Below are 14,333 nucleotides of genomic sequence, written 5' to 3'. Positions count from 1 at the left end.
TTTCAGTCACCGCTTGCTTGGTCGAATTTGATTTTGTACACGCGGGCATGATTGCTGGACTATTGCTGACTGCAGCATTAAACACAATTCACTCATTCTATGACCTATCAAACTGACACCACCTTTCTATTGCAGGCGGCGGGCTCCATGACTACGCCCTGGACGTGTACATGACCAATCCGGTGACGGATCCCAGTGCGAAGGCCGGGCTGTGCCAGTTCGTCAATGGGGAACACGCAATCTCCTATTCCCAGTACAAGCCGTGCCGGGAGGAGCACGTGGGGCGGTACGTCCGACTCAGGGGTACCCTGAGGAACAGCCTCACTGATGTACTGACAGTTTGTGAGGTGGAAGTGATGGGATATAGATATGTTTTGAAACGTGAGTAACATCCGTCCAATAACATGACAGCCATTCTCATCGGCTACTGTCATATCGGTTATGACATATTGGTTAAATCATATTTGTCAAGACGATAAGCTTCCGAGAACTTCACCCCCGCCTCATTTTATGTACCATTTTTTTCATGATACCTATCCCGAATTTTCATTAATAAATGACGAGTCAGTCCCTAGATAATTTTCTCTTTTTTTGCCCCCCCCCCCCCCCCCCCCCCCCCCCTAGGCCCGTATAGCTGTTATAATTTTGGCTACCCCACCCCCCTCTTTCGCTGTGCCATGTTGTCATAACGCCCCCTTAATCTCAACCCCATAATCAGTGGCTATATTTCAATGTGCTCTGAATGAGTCGGTTGATTTTCTACTAGATAAGGCAAACTCGAAAAGACATGTATTCAAATAAATGTTTTTCATTTCCATCTTGCTCTGTAAAAAGGTTCCTTTAAACGGTTAAATCTCATAAAACACTAAAATGTATCGTTTTGATACTAACTGGTCAAAATTTAGAAAAGCGAATGTACAGTTTCGATATGGGGTTTTAAAATCTTTAAATTATTGATTGACAAATTGATAAATAGGTTTTTGTGAACAGTGTCATTCAAATTCAATGAATGACAAATACCAGTTACTTACTAACAATTTGAATAAATATATATGTCGGTAGTTTTATGTAAATCCGAATTTTGATACATTTAAATCCCTTATATCATCCTTTGACAATTGATTCCTACGAAATATTCCCATCTCATGTGATATGTTGTGCTACTTAGAGTGTGACTTAAAACAATTCTACAACCAAATAATGCAGCGCTATATAAAATCCCATATTGTCCTGAATTATCCGTTTCTTGTTTGAACGGAGTTGACAGCAAATAATGTTTTGTACAAGAACCATAAACTGTCACATTCTAAACGATTGCATTACAATAAAAAAAACTGGAAGGCATGACACCAATATATTAAAAAGAAATCCCGATTCCAGCGGAGAAAAAACTCTGGTCACCTAAAGATTGTCCCTTCCCCCCTCTGCTGGAGAACATGGCGGTTCAAATATCCCACTCCCTGGACGAGGCAGTGGCTACCTACGTCTGTGACGACGGCTACGCCATGTGCAGTGACGACAACGTCGTACGTTGTAACAGCAGTTCCGGATGGCAGGGACAGCCAGAGTCATGTCAACCGATGGTGTTTGGCGCGGTGAGTTGTCCCGCCCTTCTAAACGTATTTTGCCCTAATCATAGCAAAGTCTGGAATGGAAGTCGCCAATTTGAAACTAGTGCCGCAAGGCTTAAGAAAGCTGTTTTCTTAGTGGCTAATGGCGACTTCCTGTTAGTAATTTCATTGGTCGGTCAAAGTTCGCGAAAGGTCTTTCTAACATGACCTGTAATGGGGTGTCCTCAGCGGTAGCGAGAACTTGTATCCGATTTTAATGAGATTGAGGTAATCTAGGCATGTGATAAATCCTGTTTTGTTTATTTAAAGCAGTAATTGTTTTTGGTTAAGCAAGTTGAAATATGCAGCTACTCGCCGACATGTCTCGCAAAACATGGGGCTGTGTACTCGCGGACAGATGACCACGGAGTACGCTGATCACTGTGTCGGATTAACGAGATTAATGAGTGATTTCTGCAATTCGTTGCAAATTAGGTGTGTCGGAGTCGGACTGCGAGACTGTCGGATTAACGGGTCTAAATAGCACTGATTTAATCGGTTCCCATCATTTGTCTCGGATACAGCCGATTGTCGGATTAACGAGACTTGACTGTATTATATTCTATCCGTACCCGACATTGAGCAACCTTTTCGTAAAAAGAATTATTTTCCGCAACTTTGCAGAGAAGCGTTGAGATAAATCGGCAACAGTTGTTACTATTTACTAAATATTTCTGTTTTCAGATGACCAGGTACGACTTCAAGTGTCCTATTAAACTCGGCTCAAGTCTTCACCTGTGGACAACACCTGACGGGATGAAATCGTAAGTGTTGGTTCACATTTCGTACTATCCGTTAACCATAAAATGATATATGGACTTGTGACCAAAGCGACATGAATATGTGCAGTTCACGAAAACAAAAGAATCTTTGCTTGCGTGATTGTTATGGTTCGGTCGGTTGAGAAGGAAGACAAACGTTTATTCTGTGCAGGGCTCTTTGTATTCAAGCTGACATGTATTTGCTTCTGAGAAAGCTTCGTTCACATTTGGAGGTTTGTAGAGTCCAGAGACACACATACAATGCATTCCATAGAAATGTTTCTTCTTTGATTTTGTATCAGTTTTTTGTTTATTGTCTTTTATTTTTTTAATTCATCAAAGATGGAGCTGTCTTAAAATAAAAGTACATTGAAACTATTTTATTTTATTTTATAATTGTGGCTTTTGATCCCGGTCTTTCAAAAGATAATATCTGCAACGCTTCACAGCGATGTAAGACTCTTATCGTTATGCTATAACCAAGACTCAGCAAACTCTCTTTCAGACAGTAGAACATTACAAGACATGGATGTCTAACATCTTATGGGCTTTTAGGCAACCAAGGAATTTCAACAATGAACAGTTTCTTATGCAGAAATAAAGCGGACTGTGTTTAGTCCATTTACGCGTTACATCCTTGGACACACGATACCACGTGGCCCGTTAAAAAGTGAAATCCTATTCCCAACGGGAGTAAAATTAATGCACCTTTTGAACCTGGTTAAATATTTCAGGAAGCCCGCCGTGTTCCTGCAGACAAAGCAAGTACCTACAGTCATGAGTTTGAGTCTTGATCTCAACAGTCCCGGACTGTTTCATTTCAAAGACGGTTTTAAGCCACAACAGCCGTTTAAAGTGAACTTCCCAGCAATCAGAACTGATGTGGAGTACCATTTCGTATACACGTTTCTCAGTGACTACCTACAGGTGAGTGGAATCACGTTCCGATTCAGAAGTGCGTGTTCGTGTGTCTATGATAGGCTTATCGTTGTTGGCCTTCGTTTCCCTACGTTAGGAACATCATGCATGAGGGGCTACACTGTCTCCCAATGGGGATTCAGAGGCTGAACAGGTCCTCAGTATGTCAACTGACTGTGTTCATTAGATCTTGTGTATCACTGATGTGAATGGTTAATCATACTGGTGTTTCTGACCTGGATACAATTAGTCACAGACCACTGTAAGACGGGACTGAATATTACATGCTTGTTAAGTCTGCTTCGTGACGTTTCCCTTTCTTTTCTTGTGTTCTTGACATGTCTGTGTTCTGTTCTTGTGTTCTTGCCATGCCTGTGTTTTCTGTTCTTGTCATCTTGACATGTTTTACTTTCTGTTCTTGTGTTCTTGACATATCCGTTTTATGTTCTTGTGTTCTTGTCATGTCTGTTTTCTGTTCTTGTGTTCTTGACATGTCAGTGTTTTTTGTTCTTGTGTTCTTGATATGTCTGTGTTTTCAGTTCTCGTGTTCTAGACATATCTGTGTTTTCAGTTCTCGAGTTCTGGGCATCTCTGTGTTTTCAGTTCTCGTGTTCCGGACATCTCTGTGTTTTCAGTTCTCGTGTTCCGGACATCTCTGTGTTTTCAGTTCTCGTGTTCCGGACATCTCTGTGTTTTCAGTTCTCGTGTTCCAGACATCTGTGTGTTTTCAGTTCTCCTGTTCCGGACATCTCTGTGTTTTCAGTTCTCGTGTTCCGGACATCTCTGTGTTTTCAGTTCTCGTGTTCCAGACATCTGTGTGTTTTCAGTTCTCCTGTTCCGGACATCTCTGTGTTTTCAGTTCTCGTGTTCCGGACATATCTGTGTTTTCAGTTCTCGAGTTCTGGGCATCTCTGTGTTTTCAGTTCTCGTGTTCCGGACATCTCTGTGTTTTCAGTTCTCGTGTTCCGGACATCTCTGTGTTTTCAGTTCTCGTGTTCCAGACATCTGTGTGTTTTCAGTTCTCCTGTTCCGGACATCTGTGTGTTTTCAGTTCTCCTGTTCCGGACATCTCTGTGTTTTCAGTTCTAGTGTTCCGGACATCTCTGTGTTTTCAGTTCTCGTGTTCCAGACATCTGTGTGTTTTCAGTTCTCCTGTTCCGGACATCTCTGTGTTTTCAGTTCTCGTGTTCCGGACATCTCTGTGTTTTCAGTTCTCGTGTTCCAGACATCTGTGTGTTTTCAGTTCTCGTGTTCTTGACATCTCTGTGTTTTCAGTTCTCGAGTTCTGGGCATGCATCTCTGTGTTTTCAGTTCTCATGTTCCGGACATCTCTGTGTTTTCAGTCCTCGTGTTCCGGACATCTCTGTGTTTTCAGTTCTCGTGTTCCAGACATCTGTGTGTTTTCAGTTCTCGTGTTCTTGACATCTCTGTGTTTTCAGTCCTCGTGTTCTGGGCATCTGTGTGTTTTCAGTTCTCGTGTTCTTGACATCTCTGTGTTGTCAGTTCTCGTGTTCCGGGCATCTGTGTGTTTTCAGTTCTCGTGTTCTGGACATCTCTGTGTTTTCAGTTCTCGTGTTCTGGACATCTGTGTGTTTTCAGTTCTCATGTTCCAGGCATCTGTGTGTTTTCAGTTCTCGTGTTCTTGACATCTCTGTGTTTTCAGTTCTCGTGTTCTGGACATCTCTGTGTTTTCAGTTCTCGTGTTCCGGACATCTCTGTGTTTTCAGTTCTTGTGTTCTAGACATCTCTGTGTTTTCAGTTCTCGTGTTCCGGGCATCTGTGTGTTTTCAGTTCTCATGTTCCGGGCATCTGTGTGTTTTCAGTTCTCGTGTTCTAGACATCTCTGTTCTTTCAGTTCTTGTTCTTGGCAACTCTGGGTTTACAGTTCATGCGTTCTTGACATCGCTGTGTTTTTGGTTCTTGCGTTCTTAACATCGCTGTATGTTTGGTTCTTGTGTTCCTGACATCTGTGTGTTCCGGTTCATGTGCTCCAGGTTGAGATTGACGATGTTCTCGTCATGAAGTATCCACACAACCAGCCAGCCCATAAACACGGCGCGCTCACCACGTATGGCTTTAACAATCGCAAGGTTTTGATAGCAATGAACGACGCCATCACGAAAGGTTAGTGGTAAAGTTTCCGCCAAAAAAGATAAGTGTTTTGGATACATGTGTCAGAACTACATAACAAGACAGACCAGATTCATCTTTAAAAATATCTTAACTTTAAGTGATAGTTGGGCGATCTAGTGGTTAAATCGTCCACTTGTCACAAGACCTGGATCTGAACGTCTACGTGAATACAATATACGAAGATCGTTTGTTGTGAGCCAGGCGTTATATGCCTGTGGTATTGGGAATTTCATTCTTGATTAGCCAGTATATTACATCCTATATGCACCAGTACATTACATTTGATCTATTTTCATGATATAACGGAGATAAAATATACTGTGCTGGGGTGGGAGGATGAGCTGAAAGATTCGTAAGAACAATTATACGTGAAGATATTGCACATTGGGATGTAAGCATCCTCGACTTCGACTGGATATGATTCACACGGTGTCTGGTATTATCTAACAAATTAGTAGTTGACAAACACACAAACCACCCTGGTCAAAACCATGAGCATCAAACCGAAGATCATTATCAGAACGAATATAGGATCCTGCACGACTAAGAGACACAATTCTGCGAACACTGAAACACTGGAACTCCATGTCACTCATTCACCTTTAAACAATCATGTATTTTTCAGAGTCAGTCAGTACAAACCTTGCCTTGAACAAACCCGCTACATCCAGCTCGGACAAAGATGGATCTCAACCTGGCTGGCTCGTGGACGGCAACTCCTCTCCCGTCTGGGCCGACAACACCTGCTGGTCACACACCGCAGCCGACGTCAACGTGTACTGGGAGGTAGACTTACACGGCTACTACTACGTCAACAGCGTTGTCATCACAACCATCAACTGTACCGGCCCTTGTTGTGAGTATATATAGTAAATACTTGGAAATATAACATCGGGGCGGTCGGGTAGCCTAGTGGTTAAAGCGTTCGCATGGGTACAATGTGTGAAGCCCATTTCTGGTGTCCCCCGCCGTGATATTGCTGGAATATTGCTAAAATCGGCGAAAACCACACTCACTCACTTAATATAATATCATTATGTTATTGCTTTCCCGTTGTCTTGGCGGACAGTCCAGGCTTTGATGAATTTTGTCATCGAGTGGTAGCTGGGAATGCGACTGTAATTTCTCCACTGACTTGTCCCAACCAACCGCCCATAATCGTTCTATGGGACTGTAATAAAAAAGAACCATGATCAAATAAGAAAAGGCATCGTTTAAACAATTACAATAATAGCGTGTATCTATATCTCATCCATATTCCTGACTATGAACGTAATAAGCATCGTGTTGGCTCATTATTACAGCTACGAGGTCACATGACTTTGAGATCACGGTGAGGTCAGACGGAGAAGAGGTCTGTCACATGTACCATGGCGCGATGTCAGATGGAGACACCCAGAAACTGGCCTGTGACAAGGAGGTGTTGGGGAGATACGTCAGGATTAAACCCAAGGCCGGGCAGAACACCAACGACCTGCTTACGTTTTGTGAAGTGGGAGTTTACGGAAGCAGACTTACCCTTAAACGTGTGTGAAAAATGTACTATGTATTATCTTGCCTTGCATGAACTCACTTGTTTCTGAATGTGGTTACTGGGTGGTCAATTGGTATGATTCCACTGCTAGGAAGTGAAATATGTACTATGTATTATCTTGCATTGCATGGACTCACTTGTTTCTGAATGTGGTTACTGGATAGGGAATTGGTATGATTCCTCTGCTAGGGAGTGAAATATGTACTATGTATTATCTTGCATTGCATGGACTCACTTGTTTCTGAATGTGGTTACTGGATAGGGAATTGGTATGATTCCTCTGCTAGGGAGTGAAATATGTACTATGTATTATCTTGCCTGTCATGAACTCACTTGTTTCTGAATGTGGTTACTGGGTGGTCAATTGGTATGATTGCTCTGCTAGGAAGTGAAATATGTAACCAACATCACAGTACGTTTGCTGGAGATTATCTTCCAGTGTCAGTTATTATGTTGTCACGCCATGGCATATTTCTTCAAATTACAAGAAATATACATATTTTTCAATTCTGATGTTTATTACAATTTGTATCCATACACATTGTATGCTTTTCAGTCGTGGCCGATGGGACTTTTGTATTTGAGGACTTTTGTATTGAACAGTAGTATAAGTATTTGGATGATGTTTGGTTACGCCTTGATGAGTAAAGTTCAGGTTCGCAACCCCTGTTAACAGAGTGGTCTCCCTTTGACTGCGGTGCTCCAACTGCGCCCAAGAACAGCTTGATGACCTTGACTTACACCGACACTGACGCCATTGCTACACTCACGTGCAACGCCAATTCCATGTCTTGTGGTAACGTCAGCAAGGGAGTCATGAGGTGTTCCAAGGGTCAAGTGTGGACGGGTGCCTCCCTAAAATGTTCCCCTTCACAGCTCGAATATGACGAGAACGATAGTGTAAGCAGACATACTGGATAGATTGAATAAAAACTAAGTATAACGGTAACTGACTTTTTTTTTCAGAGTACTTAATTTTTCTCTTCGCTGTATTCATCAATCGTTTCTGTTTGCCATTTCTTTATTATTTGTGAAACAATACTCATTAAAAAGATAGTTACAGATTCATATAACTAAGATTAGTAAAAAATAAATTATAATTTAAATATAAATTAAAATGATAATTAAACAGCTTACATTAGTAGGAAACAAAAAATATGTGATTGCAACAGAGTGCTGTTCAGCTAGCTAAAAGGGTAGAAACAGGCAACAAGAGTCAGAGAGTTGAGATGATGAGCGACGTATTGGCAACTGTGTTTGAGGTTCCTACATCACCTTTGACGGTGGTGTTCCTGATTAGACCGTGTGCTGTTCCAGGTTTCGGAGTTTGTGTTCAGCTGTCCTTTGACGATTTTTACATCCTTTGAGATCTGGGCCACACCGCAGTCTCCTGAGTGAGTACACTTTGAATCAGTGAATACATATCCCTCGTATACGACATATCTCCCGATAGTCGTAGCTGCAACTGCTATTTGTCTCATACTGTAACTGAATCTTACGATAGTCGTAGCTACGTCTGCCACAAGTCTTTGACTTCATCTGCCGATAGTCGTAGCTACACCTGCGACATGTCTCATACTGTAGCTGAATCTTACGATAGTCGTAGCTACGTCTGCCACAAGTCTTTGACTTCATCTGCCGATAGTCGTAGCTGCAAGTGCTATATGTCTCATACTGTAACTGAATCTTACGATAGTCGTAGCTACGTCAGCCACAAGTCTTTGACTACATCTGCCGATAGTCGTAGCTGCAAGTGCTATATGTCTCAGACTGTAACTGAATCTTACGATAGTCGTAGCTACGTCTCCCACAAGTCTTTGACTTCATCTGCCGATAGTCGTAGTAACACCTGCGATATGTCTCATACTGTAACTGAATCTTACGATAGTCGCAGCTACGTCTGCCACAAGTCTTTGACTTCATCTGCCGATAGTCGTAGCTGCAAGTGCTATTTGTCTCATACTGTAACTGAGTCTTACGATAGTCGTAGCTGCGTCTGCCACAAGTCTTTGACTTCATCTGCCGATAGTCGTAGCTACACCTGCGACATGTCTCATACTGTGACTGAATCTTACGATAGTCGTAGCTGCGTCTGCCACAAGTCTTTGACTTCATCTGCCGATAGTCGTAGCTGCAACTGCTATATGTCTCATACTGTAGCTGAATCTTACGATAGTCGTAGCTACGTCTGCCACCAGCCTTTGACTTCATCTGCCGATAGTCGTAACTGCAAGTGCTATATGTCTCATACTGTGACTGAATCTTACGATAGTCGTAGCTACGTCTGCCACAAATCTTTGACTTCATCTGCCGATAGTCGTAGCTGCAACTGCTATTTGTCTCATACTGTAGCTGAATCTTACGATAGTCGTAGCTACGTCTGCAACAAGACCAATACTTCAGCTTAATCTTACAATAGTCGTAGCTACGACTACCACATGTTATATACTTTAATTTAATCTTTGGCGAATACCGTGACTTGTGCTTTTAGGATACATGTGCTCAAATGAGCGAAATTGATATTTATTGTTATCATTAGTATCTATTGCATTTGTTTGCTTGTGACCGAAACGTTATAAATCAAGTTCAACGATGTTTATTTCTAACCACAACTTTGAATTAATTACACACTGCTTGTCAGAATCATACCCTCTACGGTGATATTTGTTTAGCGTGAAGATATCTGTCATGATTGACAACAATAACATAGCCATGGAGGTCGTCATGGATTCGACCACTGCTGCAGTCCCCTTTGCCTATATTCGTCACCACTTAGGGAATCAACGTCTCCAGACACTCCCCTTTGTTCCCCATCAACCAGCTCACATCGTGTTCACATTCCTCCCGGAACACATCGTGGTAAGTGTAATGTAGGTATTCTTAGCCCTGAGGCGATTACACGAAAGGTTGGGGGCGGTCGGGTAGCCTAGTGGTTAAAGCGTTCGCTCGTCACGCCGAGGACCCGGGTTCGATTCCCGACATGGGTACAATGTGTGAAGCCCATTTCTGGTGTTCCCCGTCCGTGATATTGCTGGAATTGTGCTACAAGCGGCGTAAAACCAAAACTCACTCACTCACACTCACGAAAGGTTGGGCTCCAACTCTGCCCCGCTTTCCAAAAGACGGTTGAATTAGGGGATATGATGGTTATAGTGAGTGAGTATGGTTTTACGCCGATTGTAGCCATTTGTGAACAATATCACGGCTGGGGACACATGACATGGGCTTCACACATTGTACCATGTGGGTAGTCGGGTTGTAAGGAAGTTTTCTAGAACTGGTAACAATGTGTGAATGAATGAGTGAATATTGTTTCTCGCCACGGTCTGCAAAAGTCAAGTTATATCACGACGGTCGGTAAATGATCGGGTCTGGACCAGACAAACCAGTGCCTGGATCATGAGCATCCTTCAACGCCATAAACAAGCACAGAGGCTGACCAACAGATCCCCATTTTAACCGAGCCTCACAAGAATCAGATAAAACGGACACATTCATGATAAATAATCCAGGCAAAATAAGGTTTCACTTGGAACAAATTGCAACAGAATTTTGTTTTCACAACAATGCATTTCTACAAGGTCCCGAAAATAACAATCTAAAAGTCCCAAGCAATCCCAGTTTGGGAAATATGTCTAATTTGCCTAATCCAATATGTCCACCAATTATCAATATATCTTCCATATTTCAGATGAGGTTCAATGTTTTGATGAAAAAAAAGTATGTGTTGTATTTCGAAATAGCCATATTATGTTTCTAAAAAGATGTTCAAAACTACTGATCGTTTTCGACTATTGACACGTCTGAAAAAATTCAAGATGGCCTCCTATTTCAAGATGGCCGACAAGTTTCCTAAATGTCTGTTTACACTGTTGAATCTTTTAACTCTGGCGATTATATGCATATAACTTGGCACAAAATGTCACTGAAGTATATCCCACGTCCCCCAGGGGCCACAATCTGAGACGGGTCTGTTCCACACAAAGATATCTCCATCACAGGTTGGATCACCTCCCTTTTATGCTTCAGGATCTCCGTTTTACTGTCATGGTTGACTTTCATTTGTCTTGATTCACTCTGACTGCCTCCAATATACTCAGGAACAAAATTTGGATCGCTCTTTTTTTCACTTGCTGTCAAATTGTTTTATGACTAAAACGAAAAAAAAAATGTTTTCGAAAGAAAAGGTTTTGTGATAAGCTTGTAATAAAATTAATTGAATAATGCAAAGCAATTTATTTAGGCGCAACGATCAGAATTACAATCTGACTGGTATTAAATAATAAAGGGTTCATTTTGGTTTCTTGATTTAAGAAAACGTGAGACTGCATCAGGTCTTTTCCCCAGATTAAGTATACGTCAAGGGTAGATAACTCTCTATATACATCAGTGTCGTAGCTTTTGTTGTATCAAGTAAACATTAATTTTCATTGCAATATGAATGAAGGATAAATGAATACACTGATATCACAGCAACAACTTTATACAAACGTTAGTTTAATCGAGGTCAATATTTGTACTTTTAAGGTAATCTGATATTACTTTTCTTTCAGCTGGAAATAGACGAGAAGGAGGTTATGAAGGTGGACCACGTGTTCGACGCTCTGAAGGCTAAACGTCTACAGTTTACCAACCTGCCTCTGAGGAAACTGAAACTGAGCAAGGGAGTTCTGAATGGAATTAAGAAAGGTAAATACATGTATTAGTATGTATTTCGCGATGGCATACACTTCTCCTGCAAACATAAAATCAATAGTTCATTTTGTGAGGGAAGTATTAATTTTCAATCTGCATCAACGACACTGTGATTTGCCGTCTCATATCAGAAAACAAAATTCCTGGTTTCGATTGATACCCAGCAACCTATGTTTGTCGTGCGAGGACGAGGCTTGGTCCGCGACGTGGATCACTGGATTGTCGAGTATCGACTCGATTATTTTCAGGTAGCCATCACGTAACTGGTGAGGTGAGGTGAATTTGGGTTTAACGCCGCATCCAAGATTATTGCACTTATAGAGCGACGTGCTTGCACGTGTGTGTGTGTGTGGCTGCTTGTACTAGTCCGGACTGATGCCGATTTATAGTGCTAACTCACTGAGATACCATGCCGCAGTTTAACATGAATACCCCACTCAGACATAGTATACTGACTCCGAGCCGACCAGTCCTTGCTTTAGCCCCTTAATGCCGAGCGCCAGACAGGGTAACAACAAGTACAATCTTTTAACGTCTTTTGGTATGACGCGACCGGGGATCCAACCCCGGACGTTCCGCTCTCCGGGCGGACGCTCTACCACAAGACCACGGAAGCGGTCCCATCACGTTACTGGAACACTTAACGTTTAACAACAAACAAATAAACAAACGCGATGCATGTTGACAAACAATAAGTTTATCTGATCCTGTAACTGATAAAGTCATGAAGATATCAACTTGTCAGGTGTTTAATGACGTACTATGTAACACAGTACAATTGTTATTGACATGACTAGACATTCACATGCTATTCATGAACACCCGGTGTCATCAATGTACTATGCAAGGTGCTGGTAAAGGTAGGTTTTCTCCAAGAAGAATTCGTCTTCCTTGTCTTTTTGCCAGACACACGAGTTCACAAAAATCAAATGATGACAACCACCCATACAAAGACATATTTCTCCATCTCTGTCGTAAGTATAAGACCGCCTCCGTGGTCTAGTGGTAGAGCGTCCGCCCGGAGAGCGGAAAGTCCGGGATTCGATTCCCGGCCGCGTCATACCAAAAGACGTTAAAAGATGGGACTTGTTGTTACCCTGTTTGGTGCTCTGCATTAAGGAGCTAATACAAGGACTGGTCGGCTCGGAGTCAGTATACTGTGTCTGAGTAGGGTATTTGTGTTAAACTGCAGCATCTCAGTGAGGTAGCACTATAAATCGGCATCAGTCCGGTCTACTGCAAGCAGCCACACACACACGTGCATGCACGTCGCTATATAAGTGCAATAATTTTGGACGCAACGTTAAACCCCATTTCACGTCACCTTACCGTTAGTATAAATGTATATTTTCATCATTTGTTACTATTGAATGATAACATAGGAATTATATAGTTGATGTATCAATCAATTAAAATGATTCGATTTTTTAAGACTGTTCATACAAGCGTGTACAAAATGTAACGTTGTATTCATGGATCGTTACAGAACCCATCAGCAGGAACGTTGCACTTCAGAAGCCGGCCAAGGGGTCTTCAACTACCGGAAGCCCTGCGGGAAGAGTGGTGGACGGACTCCCCTCCCCTACCGCCAGTAGCACGACGTGTTGGCAAGTGTCCGCCCAGGACCCTAACCCATGGTGGCAGGTGGACCTACAGGCATACTACTACATCGACAGGCTGGCTATAACACACAAGAAGACGTGTGCGGGTTGCGGTGAGTCTGGACGTCGACCTGACTAAAAACGTCCCGAGCCCTTTTTATGTTCCCAACGTGTGACTTGTGACCTCCCTACAGAGATACCTCACTTCCTCATTTGATCAAATGACGGAAAGTAAACACAACATTTCGATATATATATACTTACTGCTTCATCTGGTGAATAAATGCTATGAAGCAGAGAACGTATTATTGTATCTGTAAGAACAAGAAAGTAACACGATAACAAAGGTGGAAACTTAACAAGGGAAGCCAACATTTAATTGCTGCTGATAGGTGAAAGCTATTGACAACAGATAGGGAACACTTCACAGTTAATTAGAGGACTTCGAAATGAAAATTTAATGTATTTTTACCAACATGGTTATTCTTCACAAACAGTTCTATGCGGAAATTCGGATTTGAGTAAGGAAGAGCAAACGCTAATATTAGATTCTATTCAACACTTTATATTAAAAACTGGCAGATTTTCAGTTAAATGATTGTTTAAAATAAACTGCAAATAGATGTATTAAATGTACACATCTAGCTTGGCATGTACAATTTATTTGTTACATCTAACCTTCATTTATGTATTCATTGTAATATGTCCTATGTGTAATGGAGCGGTATTAACATAAGCGCTTCGCTTGTTTACCAATCCATTTTCACACTTTTGTGAAAATAAATATGTTTAAACCAAATTATCGCTGATTGGTAATTGACAATGGACATTGGGTCAATGGGCAAACGGAAGGAGGGGGTAATTAGCACTGATATGTAACAGCAATTGTAATGACAACGGACAAATGGATGACAGAAGGATAATTAGCACAGACAATAAAGCTTTGGTGTGTTTTTGTACTTCGTAATGCCATTCAAAGACTTGATATGTGAAACGTCATGTAGACCCATTAATTCTGTATGGTTTGGAATGATGACGATACAAAGTCTCTCCCTGTCTTCATAATTTCACGCTCTGGACA

At 41.8% G+C, this 14,333-nt stretch overlaps 1 protein-coding gene across 1 annotated transcript in view; it reads left to right on the top strand.

Annotated features, from left to right (window-relative positions):
* LOC124144731 overlaps positions 1-14,333 on the top strand; it is a 77,507-nt gene that overhangs the window by 37,195 nt on the left and 25,979 nt on the right. The window contains exons 20-31 of the mRNA XM_048390909.1: positions 136-381; positions 1,381-1,595; positions 2,295-2,374; positions 3,106-3,298; positions 5,284-5,413; positions 6,048-6,278; positions 6,727-6,948; positions 7,633-7,856; positions 8,274-8,350; positions 9,629-9,815; positions 11,510-11,645; positions 13,138-13,365. Coding sequence (XP_048246866.1) covers positions 136-381; positions 1,381-1,595; positions 2,295-2,374; positions 3,106-3,298; positions 5,284-5,413; positions 6,048-6,278; positions 6,727-6,948; positions 7,633-7,856; positions 8,274-8,350; positions 9,629-9,815; positions 11,510-11,645; positions 13,138-13,365 — 2,169 coding nt within the window. The remainder of the gene's footprint in view (positions 1-135; positions 382-1,380; positions 1,596-2,294; positions 2,375-3,105; positions 3,299-5,283; positions 5,414-6,047; positions 6,279-6,726; positions 6,949-7,632; positions 7,857-8,273; positions 8,351-9,628; positions 9,816-11,509; positions 11,646-13,137; positions 13,366-14,333) is intronic.

Source organism: Haliotis rufescens, unplaced genomic scaffold (assembly GCF_023055435.1).
Source record: "Haliotis rufescens isolate VD_foot unplaced genomic scaffold, xgHalRufe1.0.p SCAF_9, whole genome shotgun sequence".
Lineage (NCBI taxonomy): Eukaryota > Metazoa > Mollusca > Gastropoda > Lepetellida > Haliotidae > Haliotis > Haliotis rufescens.
Note: the sequence above shows the minus strand (reverse complement) of the source record. Positions and strands in the feature narration are given on the sequence as shown.